The sequence below is a fragment of the Micrasema longulum genome, unplaced genomic scaffold, assembly GCF_059751315.1.
Source record: "Micrasema longulum isolate JH-2025_06_02 unplaced genomic scaffold, ASM5975131v1 h1tg000998l, whole genome shotgun sequence".
Taxonomy (NCBI): domain Eukaryota; kingdom Metazoa; phylum Arthropoda; class Insecta; order Trichoptera; family Brachycentridae; genus Micrasema; species Micrasema longulum.
The window spans coordinates 189,992-213,847 of record NW_028278186.1 but is presented as its reverse complement, the minus strand read 5'-3'; the positions used below and the strand labels follow the sequence as shown (position 1 = coordinate 213,847).

General features: G+C 35.0%; 1 protein-coding gene across 4 annotated transcripts in view; it reads left to right on the top strand.

The window, feature by feature from the left end:
* The window catches only part of EMC1 (ER membrane protein complex subunit 1), a 29,753-nt gene extending 6,432 nt beyond the window's left edge, over positions 1–23,321 (top strand). The window contains exons 6-16 of one of the 4 annotated variants that reach the window (XM_088232595.1): positions 171–363; positions 1,751–1,867; positions 2,233–2,250; positions 3,508–3,695; positions 5,623–5,796; positions 7,094–7,366; positions 8,591–8,795; positions 9,511–9,843; positions 10,278–10,514; positions 12,057–12,222; positions 23,037–23,321. In XM_088232595.1, the coding sequence (XP_088088721.1) occupies positions 171–363; positions 1,751–1,867; positions 2,233–2,250; positions 3,508–3,695; positions 5,623–5,796; positions 7,094–7,366; positions 8,591–8,795; positions 9,511–9,843; positions 10,278–10,514; positions 12,057–12,217 (1,899 nt within the window). In that variant the 3' untranslated portion in view covers positions 12,218–12,222; positions 23,037–23,321. Of the gene's footprint in view, positions 1–170; positions 364–1,750; positions 1,868–2,232; positions 2,251–3,507; positions 3,696–5,622; positions 5,797–7,093; positions 7,367–8,590; positions 8,796–9,510; positions 9,844–10,277; positions 10,515–12,056; positions 13,058–23,036 lie in introns of those variants that run through there. The other 3 variants (XM_088232597.1, XM_088232594.1, XM_088232596.1) reach the window with 3 other exon arrangements.
* The last annotated feature ends 535 nt before the right edge of the window (positions 23,322–23,856 follow it).

Sequence of the window (23,856 nt, the reverse complement as noted above, 5' to 3'; positions counted from 1 at the left end):
TACAAATATATCCTTCATAAAGTAATCACGTATATTAAGTTTTTTTTGTACAAATGGTTAATTAAAATACAAATAAGTTTATTATATGTTGGGGTTTCCATCTATTAGGAATACATTTTAGCATAATGATTTTCTTTGTATTTTTTTTATAAGTGTGCATTTTGTTTCAGAATTTCCACATAACCGCTTCGCATTTGGAAACTGGGGCAGCAATACCCGAGCTTTCTAATTCAGTTCCATTAGCAGGTGCCAATAATCCTAAAGTAGAAGCCTCTATGTGCGCCAAGACTGCTAAGGATGTCATGGCCTGCAGATTATTGGTTACCGGAGAGGACAATGCAGTTTACCTGCTGCAAAATCCCGGTACAGTAACCTTCTTGTGATTATTTTGCTGCAGGATATTGTATAAAAAATATTTTCCCATCAATGGGCAGTAGTGTTGCCTATAATTTATAAATATTATAATGAAATATTGTCAAATGTAGTATGTACTAACAATCCTTTCACTGTGACTCGATTAAATTGAAGTAATAAAATATGCGGTGTTAAGTGCTTTACTATTGAATAAATTTTTTGGTGACTTGTATGACAGGCTTCGGAGTTACAGTATCCGGCATTATATATCGTACATCGGCATTTAGAAAGAGACCTTTGGCTATATTCGGCTTTATGGAACTTCGTTTTTGTCATTCACGTGTAATGTCTGTCAGTATTTGTCGAGCGTTCTTAAGTATGATCGGGACAATTTTAAATGTATCAATTTTTTGATAAAATTACGATAAAAATCTTTTAAAACCACAAATTTACATTTAAACCACATTACATGTCGCCACAAAAAAACGTTTACAGAGTTCTCCGTGGACAAGTTACTTGCGGAACATGGGCACACTACGTTGCGATTGCCGCCATATCACCTGGACTTCAATCCCATCGAAAATAAATGGTCTCAACTGAAAGGCTATTTAGCTGCTTAGAACGTGGACATGAATTTAACTACAGTAGAACATTTATTGACTGTAAAGGTTAATACAATTGATGCCGATGAGTGGTCTCATCACCAGTATAATTTTTTTTCTTTATTAAATTAAAAATAGATTTAAATAAGAAATTTTGTCAATTTTGTGTTTTTTTTTTTATTAAAAATATTCACGGTTCTCTATTCATATAAATAATTTCCGTAAGCTAATTTATTCAATAAAATCAATATTTGGAGGATTGACTTTGTGATTTTCCATATTACCTTATTTTAATAATCAATACTGAACACATAGCGTAACTGTTGTATGAAGCTAAATATTTCATTTTGATTTATTTTCTCCCTGATGATTAGTTATTTTGAAACTGGTCAGTGTATTTTTAAAACAAGTACATATACATATTGTTTTCCTTTTCTGTGTATACCCGTGTAACAGTAAGTATTTTTCTAAATAGTGTAACTAATGTAAGTATGTACACTCTTGAATCATTGATGTCTACTTTGTTGCAAATAATGGGTCCAAAAAAATTCGCGGTATTATAATGTATATTATTTAAAATATTTTATTCTTCATTGGTTTACATAAAGGGATATGCTGTTAAATTAATCTACATTTTGTTTTTAATATCAAATAAAAATGGCTTGTACCATCAAAATAACAACCGTGTAAATCTAATGAAATAATTGCAAATAGGGAATAAAAAACTATCAAGCTTCTTCCAAAACGTGTTCTAATCTTGTCTCATAATTGATAACCTTCTTCTAATTTTACAGGCAAAATGGTGTGGTCCCGAGAAGAAGCACTTTCTCGGATTGTGGGTGTCACTATGGTTGAGCTTCCAGTTTCAGAGTTAGATGCCGTCATAGAATCTGAATTTGATGACAAAGAAGGTAAGATGTGGAATCAGACTCATACTGATTATAAGATGAATGCTTTTTAGATTAACAACATATTTTAAAAATACTATGTTCCAACTCCATGGTAATTTTGTGTAAACATTTAAACACTGGTCATATATGTATACTTATTAATTTATTATTTGTAAATTTACACTAACTTTGTAATTGAATGTAAATATATTTTGAGGTATATATATATATATATATATACATATACATATATATAGATCCAGTAACACTCTTGGCTACCAGTTTCGGAGCAATTTATTCTTTGCCAGGACAGTATGATGTTAATTTCTTCGATAAGTCTAATATGTGTTTTTAATTATATATATATTTTTTTTTTTTCTTTATAGCTGACAGGAGAGAATCAGGTAAATAGTGTGTTTAGGAAGCATGTTAGAAGTTTTTTGTTTATTTTTTTTTTTTTGCCGTGTAAATATTTATTTTGTGTGCAAAAAATTTTTCATTAAAATGAAAATTCTTTCAGTTGTTTTACTTCAATTATTTTTGCAATCCGAAGTTTTATTAATTTTGATTTGCATTTTACCATTTGTTTTTTGGTGATTTTTTTATCTTTTAACATATTTATGTAAATTTCTAGCTGAGAGAAATGTAGACTACAAACAAAATGAACTTGCGGAAATATGGTTTATATTCGGCTGTATATAGCTTCAAATAATTCATTACTTGTGAATTTTTTAAATAATGAGTTGATTACTATTTACATTCGTGTTTTGTGAGAAAGGAGAATTAACCTCGGTGGAATTAGAGGACTTGTATTGTACTCGTATTTCCTGCTGTTGTTTTGAAAAAATATTAATGATTCTCGGTCAAAAGATAGTTTTTGGGTAAAAAATATTTGGATATTTCTTTTTACTGGTGACTTTTATAATTGTTATTTACGCTAGAATATTCGCAACAAATAAACGATTTATAGAATTGCAAATAATGTCTAGAGATTTTTTGTTAAAATGACATTAGTTTAATACATAAATAATTGTGAATTCTCTTTTGAACTCAAATTTTTTTTTTTTAATTTTAATTTTTAATTTTAATTTAATTTAATTTTTTAATTTTTAATTTTAATTTTAATTTTTTAATTTAATTTTTTAATTTTATTTTATTTTTGCACCACAACAGGCCAGGAGGCCCAATTACAGTGGTGAATTACATCACAGAACACCCAGGCTTGAGAAAAATCACATTTAATTTTTGTGTTCTCACCGGGAATCGAACCCGGAACCTTCCGTCTGTGAGTCAAGCGTCTTGACCACTACACCACGGAGGCCGCCAATGTGTAGTGGTCAATTTTAGCAATGTAATGACAGATTATCTATATATATATATATATATATATATATTGATCTTCCTGAGCATTAAAATTAATATTGCCGATCGTATACTAAAAATAATGAGGTCATCTCAAAGGCCGATCATGCTAACATAAAAATTATGTTTTTAGGTTAAATATAAATATTGTTTTTGATTTATTTATTTTTTATCGCTTTTATTCTCGGGCTTTATAGATTTGATTGTTTCATTCAACTTGGCCGTTTTAAACACCTTTTTGGAATAGATAAAATTAAAGGAAAACTCTGAATTAAATAAAATATTTTTTCTTACTTCAGGTGATATTCTAAGCATGTTAATAAGACGACTCAAGAGTCAAGTATCGCAATTCAAAACACTGTTCCACAGTCAGATGGCCAAGTGGATGGACACTGGTGTTGGGAGAGAATTACAGGAAACTGACAATCTCGTACGAGACGGATTTGGACTCCATAAGATTATTATATCAGTTACGGAAGTTGGGAAGGTATGTGACATCTCAATTTGATAACTTATATAAATTCAATAGTCTTAACTCGAAAACTATTAGTCACATGAATATTGAAAAATTTTGGAGTAGGATGAAATATCTCAAAAATGCACGCAAAAATAAATAAAAAATGTTAAAAATAGTATTCATTTTAAAATCGTAAATAATGACGTCACTCCTTATATCTACGTATAGTATTTCCGGTTTCCGCTTAAAAGCCCCCGCACCTTGTAAGGAACGTTTTGACCATAGAAAAAAAAGAGTATAATTTGTGATTGAAAAGTTTTGACATTTCAACAGCGTTTTGGCGGCGAATAATTCGATTACGATCTACGACCTGAAACCAGGCAAATAATACTTTGTTGACATTTCAACCAGAGATTATGTCAACTTTCTAGGTTTTTCTAAATCGAAACGTTCGTAAAAACAACCATAACATAGAAATGAGCAATATTGCATAGATTCTTGTCAGTTTTGTTATTGGCTGGAGAAATACAACTTACCGCGGTCAGTGAAAGTAAGAACGCCAACCGTTTCATGACGTCACTACTGAAAAGTGACACACTGATTACAGTCATTTGGCGCGGTATTTGATAAATGTAACTTTAAAAAATCATATCTTTGTAAATAACGCACAAAAAAAATATAATTTTATGCTTAGTTAAATAATAAGCTAATAGAAAAATAATAAATTAGAAAACAGTCGAATTCCTCATTCTAATGATAACTATCAACATATAAAAAATCATGTATTCATTCATAATTTTCGGGTTCAAAAGCGATTGCATACAAAACAGCTTGCAGTTTGTTTTACGTTGTTTTGATGTCAAACATTTACTTCTAACAAACGTTGTGAAGAAGTATGACGCAGTAACGTACTATGTGTCGTTTGTCTGATAGGGGTGAAACATCTCGTTTTCAGGTTATTCAAAATATGTGTATTTTAAACCATTATAGAAAATTTATCCGACGTCGCACAGAAAAAATAAGATACCGTCATAATTTTTTGCTTATTTCAAAATGTTAATAATAAAAAAACATGAAAATACACCTATTTATTTATTTATTCATGGACTCATACAGCCCATTTAGATACCATAAACATATTTTTTTATACAAGTACACTTAAAAAAAAAAACTAGAACAATAAAAATAACAATCTAGAAAAAACTTTACCAAAAAGTCCAGATCCTGTCTCGAGATGACAAAATCAGGACATTGTTTTCACTGCGCTGATCGGTGTGCAGCAAATTATTGTTTCTCAACCAGCGGATTGGAACATTGATTGCCACTAGTTCCAGTAACGATGGTACATCAGTCGAGTCATTGAATAAACTAAAGATGAATATGGATGGAGGCTATATTATTTCTACGTTTTTGTAGATTCGAGATTTTTAACATTGATTCTATGTCACCATAAGTGTTGTCTCCTCTCTCAAAACCAATCATCCATGCTACTTTCCTTGGCGAACAATGTTTCAAAGATTCAATACGATTAATCCGGCCTACATAGAAGGGAGACCAGTTTGATGCATAAATTGCTGTTCGTCGATACTATTTTACGCGATTAAGAAGAAATTAAAAACATTAGAATTCTGCAGAATAAGGCAATGAGGATAATACTCTGGTGCCATGGTGTAGTTGGATTCCCGCCAGTTTCAAGGAAAAAATCCACTGGAGATTTTCTCTTAATTGGTCTGGGTGTCGTGTATTTTTCATAACTTTCTTCCATATCCTCTTTCTTTTTTTATTTTTTTTTTACATTTTTTTTTTGCACCACAACAGGCCAGGAGGCCTAATTACAGTGGTGAATTACATCACAAAGCACCCAGGATTTAACCAACAATGCCATACATTCATATCCATATTCATTCTTTTATATATGTAATTATTTTTTCTCACATTTTTTTACTCATGTTTTCAGGTATTTGCGATAGATAATCTATCTGGAAATATAATTTGGAAGCGCTACATTCCATTCCTATCACCATTCAGTAGTAACACTCCAAACGGGGAAAATTTTAATCTAATCTATCTTCAGAGAACCACGAGACATTTGCCTTTCCATGCGCAATGCACAATCATCGGAAGACATAAGGTAACGGAAATCATTTTTATAGTGTTGACATATTTGGCAAGTTTGGGAATAATTAATTAATTGAAACATATTAATATTTTACCGAACTAGCATGTTTCTTTAAATAGGCATGTAACTCTTTGCCTTTAAAAATTTACCATCATGTACATGACTTTAAAATGAGAAGTTAAAATTTCACATGTTAAGAGGGAGTACTGATTCTCCCGAAACAAGAGTGTGCAAAAACAAAAATAAAGTAAATATATTAACAGCAAAGTTTTTTTAAAATTTCTATTTTTCATTATTGTTGTTAATACTACTACTACTACTACTACTACTACTACTATTATTACCATCACACCATTTCTCCGTAGGGGTTGGCAGAGAGAATGGACCGCCACACACGTCTATCGTGGCATACATTCCTAGCTTCTTCCACATTCATACATCTTGTCATACATGCCCTTCGGTTCTTTTTGACATGACCAGACTTAAGATTTTGGTTTATCTGATCATGCCATGTCTTCCTTGGTCTTCCTTGTCTCACGTTACTGTTCCTTTTCGCCATATAAACTTGTTTTACCATTCTTTCGTCGTCTATTCGTTCTACGTGACCGAACCATCTCGGAGACCCTTTCTTAATCTTATCAATTATACTTGACTCAGATATACACTCTCGCCTGATTTCATCATTCGTAACCCTGACATACATTGATTTCCCACACATTCGTCTAAGGGATAGCATTTCAACCGCGTTCACTCGGCCTTCATCCTTCCTCTGCCAGTTCCATGTTTCACTTCCATACATAAGTGTTGTCTAAAACTCCGTTGTGCACTGCCAGTTTAGCTTCGATTGACATATTCTTATTAGCAATTACTGTGATTAGTGCTCCATTCATTTTGTTGCCTGCATTCAACATCAACATCCTTTCATCATCTTTTTCTACTCTTCCATCTCTTGAAATTATGCTTATATTTATTTTTATTCATATTACTTTCTGAAAAATGTTCTCCAGTTATTTTGTAATGAAGAATATACATTTGCCTTCTAAAGGGGGATTAAGTCAAGTGTTTATTTGTCTACAAACATTTGGACAAATCGAAAATACGAAAGTTGATTTATATGCTCCACCCCTGACCTGCTTTCAGTTGACCAGTCGAGCTGATGTGTATGCATCATGTAGCCTAATATGCCTACATATAAAGTAGCGAGCGCCAAGTTCAAACCTCCAACGGTTTAGTGAAAACACGCCGCTGACCAACGCAATATGAATTGGACTTATTAAAATATTTATCTTTTAATTTCTGTTTGTTTTAGTTCACCGGCGAAGGAATGCTGTTTTCATTCAACCCGATAACTGGAGCAGCTTCAGGCTTAGGGATAGCCAATTTAGGATATAGAATTAAACAAACTGCTTTCTTGACCCAATGGAATTCAGAGTTTATGCAGGGAATAGTCATGCTAGATGAGAGCGACTCGGTGCATGTTTATCCACCAGACTGTGTGGAGCAGGTGGAAAATTTGTACCTCTTCGTAGCAGATTCATCGACAGCCACATTGCAAGGGTACACCCTCAGAAGAACAGAAAAGGTTCAAATTATAATCTGTAGTAGGCTTATTTCTCTTCCTTAATCTCTTTTCTTTTTCTCTCTCTCAATTCCCTTTTCCCGTTGAAAACTACTCTGTATCGATACTAATTAATTTATAAACACGTTGCTAGTTCTATTTTTGTATTTATTTTAAATTTTCTCATATGCGTTTTGAAATTAAAGTAATATAAATAACACCTTTTATTTTATTAGTTTCTTGAAAGAAATTGCCATTTGCCAATGCACAAAATATGCATGCGCAAAATGTTCAATAAATAAATAGAAAACAGTTAGAATCAGAAATACAACTGATTTTAACGTTGGCAACATCAAGTGGTGTGTTTTGCGATTGTTTAACTAAAACACACCATTATCTGTAATACAAAATGCTGTTAATCAGATTGGTTATCTCTGCTTTCTTATCTATGAAGTTCAATGCATACCTAAACAGGATCTTATCTATATTTATTGTGTAAACTTTAAGAAAAAATAAGTTTCGCACCTGCCTAAAATGTATAAATAAACTAATTTAGCTCATCGCACATTCGATAAAATGGAGTCATAACTCAGAAAAAATTGTCATAATTCTAACTTTACAATTTACCCGCTTGATGCCTTTATGACACAACTACACGAATACATATTTGAATGCTGCTGTTCTCAAACAGTGTCATATTTTAAGTACATGTTTTCTTTTTGACAATCGAGATTTTCTTTATAAAATGTTATACTATCATTTTTTAAGACAATTTGAAATGTAAATACTTATAATAATAAAATGCAGTTTCACCAAGAAATGTCAGTGGAAAAACTCAATATATCTGCATTGCGGTATAGGGTGAAATGAAAATGTAAAAAACTTAATAAAAAATCATGGGTTTAAGATAGTTTTTAGGCTCTCCTGGAAATTCAGCTTTTTTGAGTTAAAACTATTTTATCGGATGTGTGATATATTATATTAAAAAATATATCTGTTCAAGAGGCCAAATTAGAGCAGTAAATTGTAGCTTAAAATACCCATTCAACAATGTTTGAGTATGTATGAACCCTCGTATGTTAGGCAAGTGTCTTGTCCATTACGACATGGAGACTGCCATTTTCAAGTCACAGTAAAAACTGCTTTCAACCTCAAAAATATAATTAATTTTCTACAACGCGGGAAGGTAAGCTTTTTCATGTTTGTAAACACGCGTATTTCAAATGAAACTTTTACATTATGTTCCAGAAATTGGAAGCTATGAAGACGTGGTTAGTCCGTTTAGGTGGACAGCCTTCTAGTGGTCACCGTATTACTAACGTTGCCCTAAAGAATCCTGTGGAGAAAGTACATTCCCAGGGAAAGGTCATGGGAGATCGGAGTGTACTGTACAAATACATCAACCCTAACTTAGTCGCATTCACTACCGAGGGACCTGATCCAGTTCACAAGAGTAAATATGACTTAATCCCACCCTGTTACATTTTAGTCTTTAGAAAAAAATATTTGCGTACTGATCGACAGCAATTTAGAAGGGATGGGTTCACACTGACCCGTTTTTTAGACTGATAAAAGGTTGAATCGAGAACTCAGGCACTTTGGAGAGTATCCGGATGGATATCTCAGACAGCGCCAACACATATTACTTAGCGGGTTCCAGAACCAACCTGTCTCTATTCATGCTCGTAGGAAGAGCAGTCAGGCAGCTGAACATGACCACTTTGGATATTGACATATTTTAAATCAGTGAAACTATGTTTAAATGCCAAATACTTACTATTGGAGAGTATTGTGACTTCATAATATCAAGCATCGCTTAAGGGTTCCTGGCCCGATATGCTGTCCCAGTTTAACGCCTTAAATATATTTTTTTCTTTGTAATGTTATTTTGGTCCAATAAAAATGAATTTGAATGAGGAAGTTCAGTAGTTTTTAAGAAAAAATATTTGTTAAACGACCCAAACTAAGCAAAAATTAATAAATTATTATTTTTATGTATCGTATTATAATCGTAAGGTTTTTTTTTTTAAGTTTTGTAATTTTGAAAATCGCCATAAAAAATTCGAAATTACACCGTCCGCAACATCATGAGTTCAAGTTGGTGAGTGTTTCTGACATGAAAAAGGTGGAAAGGGGATGATGATGATAATAAATTGGTTTTTTTTTAGATGTCCTCAATGTATTTCTGGTGGACGTGGTGTCGGGGAGCATCGTGACGGTGCAGAGCCAGCCGCGGGCGCGCGGACCCGTGCGCGTGGTGCACTCAGAGAACTGGCTGGTGTACAGCTACTACAGTGAGCGCAGTCGGCGCCCCGAGATTGCCAGTCTGGAGCTGTACGAGGGCCCCCGGCGGCGTGGCGGTGGCGCCTTCAGCTCGCTGCATGGCGCGCCGTTGCCGCCGGATGCTGCGCGGCAGGCCTTCGTGCTGCCGGCGCCGCAAGCGCCCGCCGCGCTGGCTGCCACTGTCACCGATCGTGGCATCACCGCCAAGGACGTGCTGGGTAAGCCGATCTATCGGAGTATGGTCTCTGTAAAAGGACAGAACAGCATGTGTTAGGGTAAATGGATCACACACATCTTGGTTTGACATTCCTAAAGGAGTCCAAACAGGGATGTGTGATGTCACCATGGCTATTCAACGTAAATATCGATAACTGTATGAAAGAACTGAAATGTTTGAAAATGGGAGCAAAAATGGGTGATTTAACTGTCAATTGACTTTTGCATGCTGACGATGCCGTACTTCTTGCTAGCAACAAAGAGGACCTGCAATTCTTGGCAACAAAAGTCTACGATGTATGCAAGGGAAGCAATTTGCTGATGAATGTCGACAAATCAAATGTGAAAGGTTTTTGAAAGAAATTAATGTATGACTAAATGTGAGATCAGCAAAGCAAAGAAAAACTGCATATAAAAGAATGTGTTTCTTTTGTAGTGTATCTAAATAACGGGGCCATAATCGAGTTGCCCTGGGTCATACTGGACCCCCGGCGCCCCACAGGCCCCATGAGTGCGGAGATGCGTGAGGAGGGCCTGATTCAGTACTCGCCGGAGCTGCCGCTGCCCTCTGAGGCGGTCATCAACTACAACCAGAGTGTGGCAGGTGTGCGGCACATCCACACATCACCCAGTGGCCTGGAGTCTACGTGCCTAGTATTCGCTTACGGCTTAGGTAAATAATACATACACTATCGGAAAATCACCCCCTTCCTGAATGGGTAATGCTGGATGGTCTGATAGATGTTGCCATACCGGCCTGGAATCCACACTTAGTTGGGAACGGTATGAATTTCAGATAATTCACTCAGTTCGTTAGCTATTGGGTTGAGAAATGGGAGATTATTTCTCGTCTTTTAGAGAATGTGCAGAATGATTGATAATTTTATAGATTGTCATAGGAGACCAATATTGGGTATGAACTAAACAAATATTTTGTGCTGCCCTTTCCTTTCAAAGGGAGGTAGTGTTGCCTTTCTAACCCTTTAGTTGTCAAACATAGTACTTTCGATCCTTTTACTGTGACTTCGGACAGCGAAGATGATGGACGCTGTAACACTGTTCGAAACGTCGGCAAGGAGTTTTAATACATGGCACAACAACCCAGTAAAATATCACAAGAATCTGAAAGGTCATAAAAACCTACAAACTTTAATCACTTTGATTTTAACCAATGAGGAAGTTCAGCCCTACGGGAAATTGGACATAAAAAATGTATTCTTACGCATGGTAAAAATTAGAGCATCAAATTGTAAGCAACTAATGATAAGAGAGTTATGATAGGTTTACGGTAAGTCAACTGACCAATCATCAGAACTCACCGAGAAGAAGGGGAAGAGAACTTGAGACGTCACGGGTGGAGTATTTAAAAAAATCATAGCTGATAATACAAAACATATTTTATTTATTTTATAAACATAAACAGCAAATCTGCCTTTTACAAACATTTATAATATTAACATATTTGGCTTAATATATTTTTTTTTTTTTAAAAACATGAATTACCTTAAAATATATAAATAAAATATTTATGCAATTAAAAAATAATTTTTTGGCTTAGTTAAACAAATTAAAATAAAAAAAATCACTGAACTTCCTCATTATTGTTCAATCAATTACAAACCGGTTTTGGAGCTACTCATGCTCTTTTATCTAGCGCAAATGATCAAGTTTTCACTCCATACCGACAAACACAAAATGCTATTTGACATAAAGGCTCGATTTTACCTCCATATGTAGATACTGTTAAAATTATACAATAATATTATATTAATTTCCGATATATCCAGCTCCGAAACCAGTCTTATAAAATAAATAATAGTGGATTTAAATTTTGACCATTATTATTTGTGTTTTTGTAAGCCTTACCCCAAGGTATCGTTACCTCAGGTAGGTATTTAATGTAGGTATTATGTATCATGGTAGGCACATAAGCAGACAGAGCCTTTTAGTTTTCTCTGTCACTTAAAAAATAGTTATTTTCAACCTGGCCCGATTTAAGGTTTTGATTTACCTGATCATGCCAAGTCTTTCTTGGTTGCCTTCAGCCTACGTTACCATTTATTCTCACAATATATTTTACTGCTTTTTTACTATTCTTCTATTATCCATTCATTCCACATGACCGAACCATCGTAAGAGATCGCATTTCTAACATATTCACTCTGCCTTTGTCCTTCAAAAAATGTCTAACATAAAATACATTTTATTTTTCCAGATATATTTTTCACTCGAGTAGCGCCCTCAAAGACATTTGACCTTTTGAAAGAAGACTTTGACTATACCCTCATTGTGATAGTTCTAATATCATTAATAGTGGCCTCCGATGCAGCCAAGAAGTTTGCCTCTAGGAAAGTTCTGCGTCAAGCGTGGAAATGATTACAGTTTGTTATGTTTTAGTAAATTGACTAGATTAAGTTTCGGTGTCGTCAGATTTGTATACAGAATTACAACGTAGGGGAATAGAGTATGTTACATTAACGCTCCAGTCGTTGGGGGCCAATAGGGAGGTGTGAAGTGACCCGAGAATTTATGGTAGGTATATATTTATTGTGATACACTCATTTGGAAAAATGCGAACTCTAAATATTGAATTTTGATACGATTGTTTCTAAGTCAGTTTAATTTATTGTTATCGTTTACCTCATAACATCTATGTACAAATACTGTCACATTATATATCGACAGTAAAAAGGCTATGTGATCGATGCACCATTATAATTGAAATTGAGTTATACATATATACAATTTTTCTCAGAATTTTAAGCTGCGTCGTATGAGCCGAAACCCATAGATTTCCGATGTAAATTTTGCTGTTTATTTGAATTTGACTTATTTTATGAATTTTCATGTAGGTTTACATTCAAATCTGTTTTTTGTATTATCCTACGAAGCCCTAATAGTTTTATACCTGTCTTACCTAAATTGCTGTGGAATTCATTCAAAATATAAAAAAAGCTGTGTTCATTTTTAGTTTTAAAAAATCTTTAAATGACTTTCCTGCAAAATTATCTTTATGGCGCATCGATCATTAAGCTTTTTTACTGTCGATATTTGTTATGCTTAGGAGTTTATTAGAAGTCCCTTAGTTTAAAAAAAAAACCACTCAATTTTTTCAGTTTGCTTTGAATAAATTAATATGCTCGTCTCATTACCACTTTATGTATGTTGTATTGATTTTCATTTAATATAAAAAATGATTTTCATTTAATATTAAAATTGAGTTAGATTTTTTTTGACCCTAAGGAGCTGCAAAGGGCCTAGAATATGCCATTATCTGTTTGATTTCATTCCATAATGATTTATATGATTTTGTTTTGGGTTTATGGACTTGGTACCTATGTTTTTCATTTAAATTATTTCTTTGAGAAATATTGTAAAAAAAATAATCTGGGAACATCAAACGTTTGAAACAATAAAAGAAACAAATTATAAAAAAGTAAACTACATAATCATATGAAATTTTCCAAAAACATAGTTTCACACATTTCATTAGGAGGCAGAAATGCACTTATTCTAGAGCACTGTTTTGTGTATATTTTCATACTGGATGTATGTTTAAAATTCCATAGGTGTTATGTTGATGTTTTTTATTTATGAAATATGCACCTAGAAAGAAAATTGTATAAGTATTTCTCCATTATTTATTATATTTTTCCTAGCGACATAACTAAATTTTGAAACCTCCCCAATTAAAAATTCACACAACTTTGTACTATTTTTCATAGTATAATATTATATTCTACAAATAATCATTAGAGGTATATACAATAATTATTATTTGACTATAAGGTTTTATTATGTGTTCTGAATTGATTTCTGGAGTCCATATTATGAGAGAAGCGTTCATTTTCTTTCCCGTTGTCTGTGGTTTCGTATCGTCTATTCCTGGGTCAATGTCTTAATCTATGGTCGCTCTGTCCGTTTCCGCCAATTTGGTATCCCGGTCATCCATGGATTTTGTTTTTTCATAAAGCGTCATTTTCCTAACGTGTTAAGACGTTCGTTGATTTTGTCCGATCATTTCGAAAAAATCTCATATATTCCTGGGGAAAACAGCGTTACCATCGATAAAAACTTTTAAGGACGGTTATATTATACAATTTAAATTACGAAAGTTCCGCATTCTCACGTATAACGATCAGTAATCATCGTGTTTTGGGGTTTGTTTACAAAACACCATTTTGATAAGCACGGCTATCGTTTAAAAAACATTGTGAGAGTTTAATATTGTTAAGTGTTGACGCTTGAAGTTGTTCCTGTCTTACTATAAAAACTATAAAATACGTGAACAAACGATCTTCATCTACCCGGCATTGTCGCTTATTTACCTAAAAAATATTATTTTTCACCGTCGTAAACAAACGACGCCATCTTGAAAATCACCTGTTGTGTGTTTACAAACATCGCGCGAGTGAATATTTTAAGTGTGACGGATAATTGATCTATTCATGTGACGGATAACTCATTTACTAAGAATTTGGTGCTTCGAGTCAAATTTTGAAATATGTATTTCGTGTAAATTTCAATTTCGTCCTAATTGTCGGTAAACATCGGTCGTCATTTTGAATACTCCGACCTCTTTAGTCTTCAGTACTAAGTTTACTCGACTTTTTAAATAAATCTGCAGACTTTTTGAGATAACAATGAGTGATGCAGAAAATGTTCAACCTCACTCATTATCGCCGGTGGCTGGGCCCTCTCGATGCAGCGAATCGCCAAAAAGATCTCACAAATCGCCCGGTCCTTCATCGTCAGACACAGAGTCTCCCGAGCCGCGACAGCAAAAGCGGCTAAAAGTGTTGATGGACCCGAGAATAGACTATCTAGTCCAACAGATCGGAATTCTGACTGACGCGGTATTCCAAAGTCAAACCGACACCAATGTCGCAGCGCCAGGTAATACTTCTCCCGTAGAGTCGGAACTGCAAGAGGACGAAGATTTTCTCCAACAACCTCCCGGACTAGAGGAACACGTGGATGCTCAAGAAGAGCTGCAGCTGGATTTCCAGGAACCCAGCACGACAGTCAAGGAACCGGTCCATCCAAAAGCTAATCCAAACAGGATTCGAGCATTGGAAAAGCTCCAACACTTCGACAGTGATAACTGGGCCGGCGTGCGATACGCGGAGGTCCAGAAGAAATTTCTGGCAGAACCGTCGTTTGTTGAACTCAAAGTCAACGACGAGCTCAGACGCTGTGATGTCAGCTCTTCTACTCAAGCTTCACTTGAAAAGTCTTTTGCTGCTCTATCGCACGCCCTCCTCATACAGAAAGAGGAGTTTCAGTCAGGGCTCCAAGCATTGGTGAATTGGGCCGCCGGCGAGAGCACGGCTCTTAACAAAAAGACCTTATTTGATAAGGTCAAATTTTTGTTTGCTCCCGACTCCGCATACCAAAGGGTTTCTGAGGACATTCTTCAGATGGTATGTGGCAGGCGAACGGAGGCGGTGCAATTTCGCAGGAAAGCCATCCTCGGAGAAGTTAAAGATGAGCACGTCAGAGAGGGACTTAGCAGAATTCCTCCTAGCTCGGAACACCTGTTTAGCAAGGGAAATCTGACGTCTTTCCTATCTAGGGTAGGTACTTCCGACAGGTTGACGGTAAAACCGGTGATACCTCAACCTTCATTGAGACCTCAGGTACCTATCAGGAAAAAGCCAGACAACCAGTTTTTTCGTGAGCAGCGAAGGCCTCTCACTAGCAAAAATCATGGTTTTCCCAAAGGAGGAGCTGGTCCCAGCAAGTTTTCTACAAAGAAAAAAGGGGGAGGCAAGCCCACCTCTGCTGGTTCAAAAGAGAACAAGCCTAGAGGAAGGCACACCCGTAATTGACGCCAGAAGGAATCCATTTCGTGGGGGGTGTTTAAAGTTATTCCAGGCAGCTTGGTCGACACTGGGAGCACCAACATTTATGCTGGAAATGATCAGGGGGACACGGATACCCTTCGTGTCAAAACCTCCTTTGATAATGCCACACAAAAATACTTTAAACCAATTTTGCACACCGCCCTCTGCCGAGATGGACTTCCAAATAAAGGAACTTACCGAGACCGGTGTTCTGGAAGCTGCGGACTTATCTCCCAGCTTCCTATCAAAAATGTTCCTAACACCAAAATCGGACGGCTCCCTACGTGTAATCTTCAACTTGAAGTCTCTGAATCTGTTTTTAGACCCTGCTCCCTTCAAACTAATAAGCCACTACAAAGTTCCGGAATTTTTGCAACCAAAAGATTGGTTGACAAAAATAGACCTCTCACAAGCCTATTATCATCTCCCGATCGCACCAAAGCATCGGAGATTCTTGCGCTTGGTCTACCGAGGAAATTTACTTCAGATGACAAGTCTGCCCTTTGGCCTTTCATCTGCTCCCAGAATGTTCGCGACCCTTACAAATTGGGTAGCCGAGTTACTGCGTCGGAAGGGTATACGGACAATCGTGTATCTCGACGACTTCCTCCTTGCGAGCCAATCCAAGGAGGATCTAGGCCAACAGACACGGCTAGCAGTAGATACTCTACAATTTCTGGGGTGGAATGTAAATTTCCAAAAGTCAGTGCTCTCCCCAACACAAAACACAGAATACCTGGGGATCGTATGGGACATGCGCAACAATCGCAAGTCCCTGTCAGAACGGAAGTGTACGGCATTCCACCAATCACTTCGAGCGATACTGTCTTGCCGGCAATGGTCTCTAAAGCAAGCGGAAAGTCTCCTGGGAAGGTTAAACTTTGCCAACTTCGTGGTAAAAAGAGGACGAATGCACTGCCGACAGTTGCAGATAGCGAGCAAATCGCTAAAGCACCTTCCACCAAGAAGGTTAGTCCCGATGACCGAGGAGTGCTTGCAGGAGGTAGAATGGTGGACAGAAAACTTGCACTCGTCAAACACCATTCACAAGGAAATGTTCAGCCATTTCCTGACAACAGACGCCTCAGACCTGGCTTGGGGAGCAACATTGGACGATTTAACTTTATCAGGTCAGTGGACCGACCTACAGAAAAAGTGGCATTCAAACCGGAAAGAGTTGTTCGCAGTGCTTGCAACCCTTCAACACTCAGCACACAATCTCTCCGGTTCAGAAGTCTTAGTGCAATCGGACAACAAATCAGTAGTCGCATATATCTCCAAGGAAGGAGGCACCAAATCCATAACACTCTTAAATCTGACCCAAGACCTCCTGACCCTTGCAGACGAGTGGGATATCTCGCTGACAGCGCAGTTTCTTCCCGGAAAATACAACGGCGACGCAGATCACCTGTCTCGGGGAAAAACATCTCCGGAATGGCACCTTTTACCAGCAGCAACCGAACTAATTTTCAATCACTTCGGACAACCCGATATAGACCTGTTTGCTTCCAAAACGGCACACGTGACTTCAACATATGTTTCAAGAGATTGCACAGACTCGTGCGCAATCTTTCAGAACGCTTTCAGTCAATGTTGGGATTACAATCTTGCCTGGATTTTTCCCCCGCCAAACTTAATACCACGAATTCTAGCACACCTGAACAAGGCAACCGGAACCTTTCTCCTTGCAGTCCCGAGGTGGCCGAGGGCGTTCTGGCGACCAGACTTAATACGCCGATCATTAGCACCGCCATTGAAAATAGCCAACTTGGAATCTGTACTAATCGACACATCAACCAGCAAACCTCCACCCAAAATCCAAGAACTGGAAATAGAAGTATGGAAAATTGGGGGTGGGACAGCGTTTTGAACAGATGGAATCCAGAAGAGAAGAATTTACTTCTATCAGGATGGCGAACTTCGACACTAAATACTTATAAGCCAGCTTGGGACAGATGGTGCCGCTGGGCATCAAAGAACAATTTCCATCCTAACAAACCTACTGCAAACCAGGTGGCCAGGTACTTGGCACAGTTGTTTATTGAGGAGAAATTGTCATATAACACTATACTAGTGCATAAGTCAGCAATAGCAACGTTCTGTAACCCAACGGCTGAAGAAAGTCTTAGTTCAAATTTTTTAGTAAAACATACCCTGAAAGCGATAGCTATGGCAAAATCTACTCTTCCAAAATCTCCAATCTGGAATCCACAGATTGTAAAAGACTGGCTATGTAAAAATAGTCCTAAATTAAACTCCCTATACGAGATCTCCTGTAGAGTGGCAACACTATTACTGCTCTCATCGGGACGGAGAGTACACGACCTGATGTTGCTAAATATCTCGGAAGGGAACCTGCAGGACGAAGGTACTTCCATTATCCTACATCCGTCTTTCGGATCAAAGACAGACACCCGGTCACACCAGCAATCCAGCTGGAAACTTTTAGAATCACCGGAACCCAACATAAACCCGGTCTTTTGGATAAGAAAACTAGTAGAATTGTCAAAGGATCGGAGATCGGAAGTAGATAACCTCAAAAGCCTGTTTATAAGCACTAGGGGCCCCGTAAAAGCTGCTACAAGAACCATTATAGGAGGATGGATAAAGACCACACTGAAAATGGCTGGAGTGGAAGCTACTCCCGGCAGTACACGTTCAGCGGTCGCATCCCTCAATTGGTTAGAAAACTACCCAATTGATAATATATTAGAGAGAGGAAACTGGAAAACTGAAAATACCTTCAGAAAATATTACCAAAGAGAGTTGCTAAATCATACAGTCTCAAAAGGTTCCTCTCTAGCAAGCCTGTTTCAACCGGTTAATATCAAATAAAGGCGTCACCCGGTCACCAGGAGATAACAGACAGATCTCTCATAATATGGACTCCAGAAATCAATTCAGAACACATAATATTAGAGTTTTACCTACCATTAAAACTCTTATTATGTTTCTATTGATTTCTGGAGTCCAGGTAACACCTACCTGGTGCATTATGAGCTTTATGAAAAAACAAAATCCATGGATGACCGGGATACCAAATTGGCGGAAACGGACAGAGCGACCATAGATTAAGACATTGACCCAGGAATAGACGATACGAAACCACAGACAACGGGAAAGAAAATGAACGCTTCTCTCATAATATGGACTCCAGAAATCAATAGAAACATAATAAGAGTTTTAATGGTAGGTAAAACTCTAATATTATAATTCACTGCTACACATAATAATTCATAGATTAGTTTATTAGTGTTTCAAAATATCAAAAATACATTTTTTCTGTGTAAAAATTTTCACTCCTTATTTATGTACTGTTAAATTCTGCCAAATCATTATTTATAAAAATATGTATGTACATGTATGACAAGTCCAAATTTGACTAAAGTTTGTATATTCTGAATAGTTGCAATACGTTGTGTATTTTTTATTGGTACTATAATATAATGATAGGTAAAAGTAATGTGTAAATATATGATATATAAAATAGTTTGAATTCAAAAGTCACTGCATTTATGTTTTGCTATGCACCCAACAAAATATGTATTCATAATAATTTATTATTCAAATCCAAACATAAAAATGAGATGATATACAAGTATAGATCTACTGGTTTCATACTTTTTTAACTGTAATTTTAATGGGTGTAAAAGAATTCCTACTATTCTGCCTTATCCAAAAAGAGTGCAATAAATTTTTAATTCACAAAACACACGTTTATTTTATTTGGAAATATGTACTTCCTTCCCCCTTTTTACATCAATAATATTTTAGTTAGGGGAGCTTATTGGCTAATTATACATAATATCGAGGGCTTATAACCAGAATGATGTTGATTTCAATACAAATCTCGTTATTTGTTTTTCTCTTGGGGTGTAACTAAAACCTATGAAAATGTCGTGAGTTTTTGGAACAAGTTAGTAACTACAAATAACTGGCATCAAATCGCACTGTGAGTGTAAAACCAAAGTAAGTGCAAATTTATCATTTTTGAAGTTTAAATACAAAACAATCGCATTTGTCAGAAGCTTGTAAGTGTAAAAGGGAAGTAAGTTTAAACTAAAACATTAAGGCATAAAAAAATCCAGCTTTTCAAGCAGTCATATTTTATGAATACAAAAAACAATATTTTAAGATCAAAATTATAAAATGAAACATCTAGATTTGTTTAGTTCGCTTTACTAAACACATAGAAGACACGTGTCAGTTATATAACCGCAACTCCATTCCCAAAACCCAGATGACTGCTAAGCTTCTAGTACTGTAGTACGTATAGTTCTATGCTGTATTTATTTATTTAATGTATTACATACAATTAAGTTACATTTATTACGGTTTTTATTACATTATATATAAGTTAGTATTTTGTCATTTTAATACTGTTCCTCTCCAAAACAGTGACAATATTTAACATATTTTCATTGTTTCAATATGACATTGACAAGATTTAAAAAGAAGTAAAGGCAAAAGAAGCATCTAGATTTTATATTTTCATTTCATCAGTTAGCTCTAAGACCGTGCTGATTTGCCATTCTTACAAAACACTAATAATAATATATATTTCATTCAATAAAAACAGTTTATTCGGTTATATAACATTTATTTTTGTTTGTTTAACATTTAACATTCAGTAACATCAATACAACATAAATAAAGGTATGGATTATGTATGTAACATAGAACATCCCAGAGACAATAGTATATTATATCACAAACATAAAATATTTAGGAAAATAAATAATTAAAAAACAAACGTCCTTCAGAAATTATGCATGGGTACACCAAAAAATAATTTATAATTTGACAAATATGACTTTGAAGTCATTAATAAAGTCTGGAATCAAGTGGAAACACACCAGTGTAAATCAAAACTGACAAATGTTAAACTATTAAATATTAGCCCTTTGAATGCGTTAAAAATATTTACGTGCTTCATTCACACGTGGCAGTCCTTTCTCTTAATCTAATTTATAGATTTAAATCATAATAACGCACACACAACACAATTATTGTTGAAGAAATCATCGACATCCTAATAAACACCTAAATTGTCTACAGAGCAATACAATGTTAAAGATTATATTCCATACAAATTCATTGCGCCATTCGTTATCTTTACCCAAGTAGATACATTTTATATTTATATCTCACCTGTAGAGCCGCATGACAGTCTGGCCAATCTGTAACTACGCACTGCACAGTGTTTTTAAGTCACGCTATAAAAAATATTATTTGAATCTGCATTACTACTAATTATAGTACCTAACTCAAAAATTTTTTGGAATAAAATGCATTATTTTTTAAATATGCCTCTCTTTAAAATGAAAATTTATCCTTTAATAAAGCCACCAAAGTCAGATAAGGGCACTTCTTTGAAGCTTTGTTTGACAAACTAAGGAATTTGTTTTGGACGCAACATGTCAGTAGCGTGAAGATCAGATTTTTTCACCATTTTTACTACTTAGAACGGCAAAAGAAAAATGTGAATTGCGAAACCTTCGTATTCTTTCTTCGAATGTTTCGTATTTTTCGAAGTAAGCACCAAATTTTGAGTTAAAAATTATACCGAAAGCATTCAGCTACGAATCTATAAAAAAAAGCGTAATAAAAATAAATTATTTTGAGTTTAAACAAGACATTTTTTAACGAGTCATTATTAGATTGAAAAACATACTTTTTATTAAAGACATAATTTTTATTAGGTCAGATCAGGTTACCATACACATGTTTTTATTTATTCACAAAATGACATAAACTTAAATAAGTCACTAAGATTATCAGTAAGTCGGAACTAAACCATCACAAAGCTAAAAAGGTCGTTTGAATATTCAAAAAAATAAAGTAAAGCTGCCATTTGTATCGGAATAAAATCGACTCAACCAGCTTTTGGTCACTATATGTTTGTCTGCGTTGCGTCCTTCACACAGCAATATAAACACAACACTAAAAGTGTCGCTTCCGTACTGACATGGAACCTAAATTCTCTGAGTAACAAAGAGACCGATGTAACGGTTTTGTCCTATTCCCACCCGAATGTTGCATTTTTTTTAATGCAGAAAGATGGATAATGTTAATCAAAGTTGTTTTATTTTAAGGTTTTTTTTAGTTAAGTCGTTTTCGTTCTAAAGGTGCGATATACGTACCATCTAGACACCAAATACATAATGTGTTTGCATTGGAACTAACAAAGAACTCAGTTCTTATGGCACAAATAATATATAAATAATGGATCAAGCGTGTAATTTTGAGTCAGTGAGTCATTTATACAACAGTATATCCACGTTTATAACATTAGAATATTTTATCAAACTAATAGGTTTACAAATTACACTCCCTTAAACTATTATAAAAAAATGTTATTAGTGTTAGACACAGAAGTTTATTCCATTTAAAGAGCACAACTATAGTTGCGGCAGAGAACTCCTCCCATCAAAGGGTGATATAAAACTTAATATAAATACAGAATACTTGATATTCGCAGTGTAATCAGTCTATAAAAAAAAAAACACAAAACAGTGGTAGAAACTAATGTTAGATTTGGGTGGGTATTCCACTTATCAACATCTAAGGTAAGCATATAATATAGGTCTGAGCTAGACTCAGGACTTCTCTAGGAAGAGGTAAGGAAACACGAACAATGGAGACGAAATAATGTTAAGCGGAATTCAGTTCTTAATGCAAATGCAACAGTAATAAAACTAAGATTTGATGAGAGTTGGCAGAGCAACTTAAACCTTGACATATATACACAAGTCAACACTTTATTATGACATTACAAACTCTTATAGGTGTACGAGTACTGGAACAGACCTGTTGTAAGTGTTATCACAACAGAAAATAATAAATTCTTAACAAGTAAAAAATATTGATAATCAACTTGAAACATTGAATTAATAATAAATACATTTATTTATTCACAAATTTATGGTTACATTTACTGAGACACAAGTCATAATTCCATGCGACTGAAGTCCTGTGTAGAAATCAAAAGATAAATTAAACTCGGTTATGAAAAATGAAATTTTTTGATGAAAAGAAATATTTTAAAAAGTCTTTGTCAGAATATTAATAATTACCGAGGGGTTGATTGATATACCCCACCCTTAGCCTATTTCAAAGTGGATGCAAAAAAGTTTTTGCACCTTTTTTTTTCGACGGATTTCTTTGGACTTGTATGTACCCCAAAGGACATCGGAACATCACAAAGAATGTTTTTGTTTGAAAAAGTGTATTAAAATTCAATTCAAAATATTCTTTAAGAAAATTAGACACTTTAACAAAAAAGTCAATTGTGCTGCACCTACTTTGAGTTTAGTTTAAGACGATAATTTACCCTTTATTTGTTACAGCTTTTATTATTTTATGGGGGAGTGCAGCTTGGCGTGGCTGAACTTATCGAATGAGTTATGAAAATTTTTAAACGTAAAACTGGGGTGACGAAAAACGTAAAACACATTAAATGGGGGGAATATCTAATGGAAAAAATGGAACTTTTAAACGTAAAACTGGGGTGACGAAAAACGTAAAACACATTAAATGGGGGGAATATCTAAATGATAATGAATGGAAAAAATGGAACATGAACATTCCGGCGTAAAAAGTGTGAAAATATATCAAATTGAGGAACGTAAAAATTTGTTTTTATTGTATATAACCATTCATGGACATCTTAATGTAAACAGGTTTCGAGACGTACCCGTCTCTTCATTAGGACACTCACTATATTAACATGCAAGTATTAAAATACACCGCCGCTATCACCATGTACACATAGTATTCATAAAAATAATTTATAACCTGAAACAGTGCATGTTATAAATATTTTCATTAATGGATTTGTGACTGAAAGTCTCACCAAATTGCAGTATTATTAACAATATGGAATAATGATGTATGAATTGAGGCAATGTATTTTTTTAAATAATGTAAGTACCCTCTCTTTAGTCATAGACAATAACAATGTTTCAGAATACAGCTAAGTTGAGACATTTTGAATGATTTCATCAAAATGACATAAAAATCTTTTTTTGACTGAAACTGAATTGAAACACCAATTGGAGGTTAAGAACATTTAAAGCAACGCTGTACTAACCAGACTTCATGTAGCTTATTATATATATCTACTAACAAAAAACTATATGCAAGTTCATTTGATATCATTAACATCAT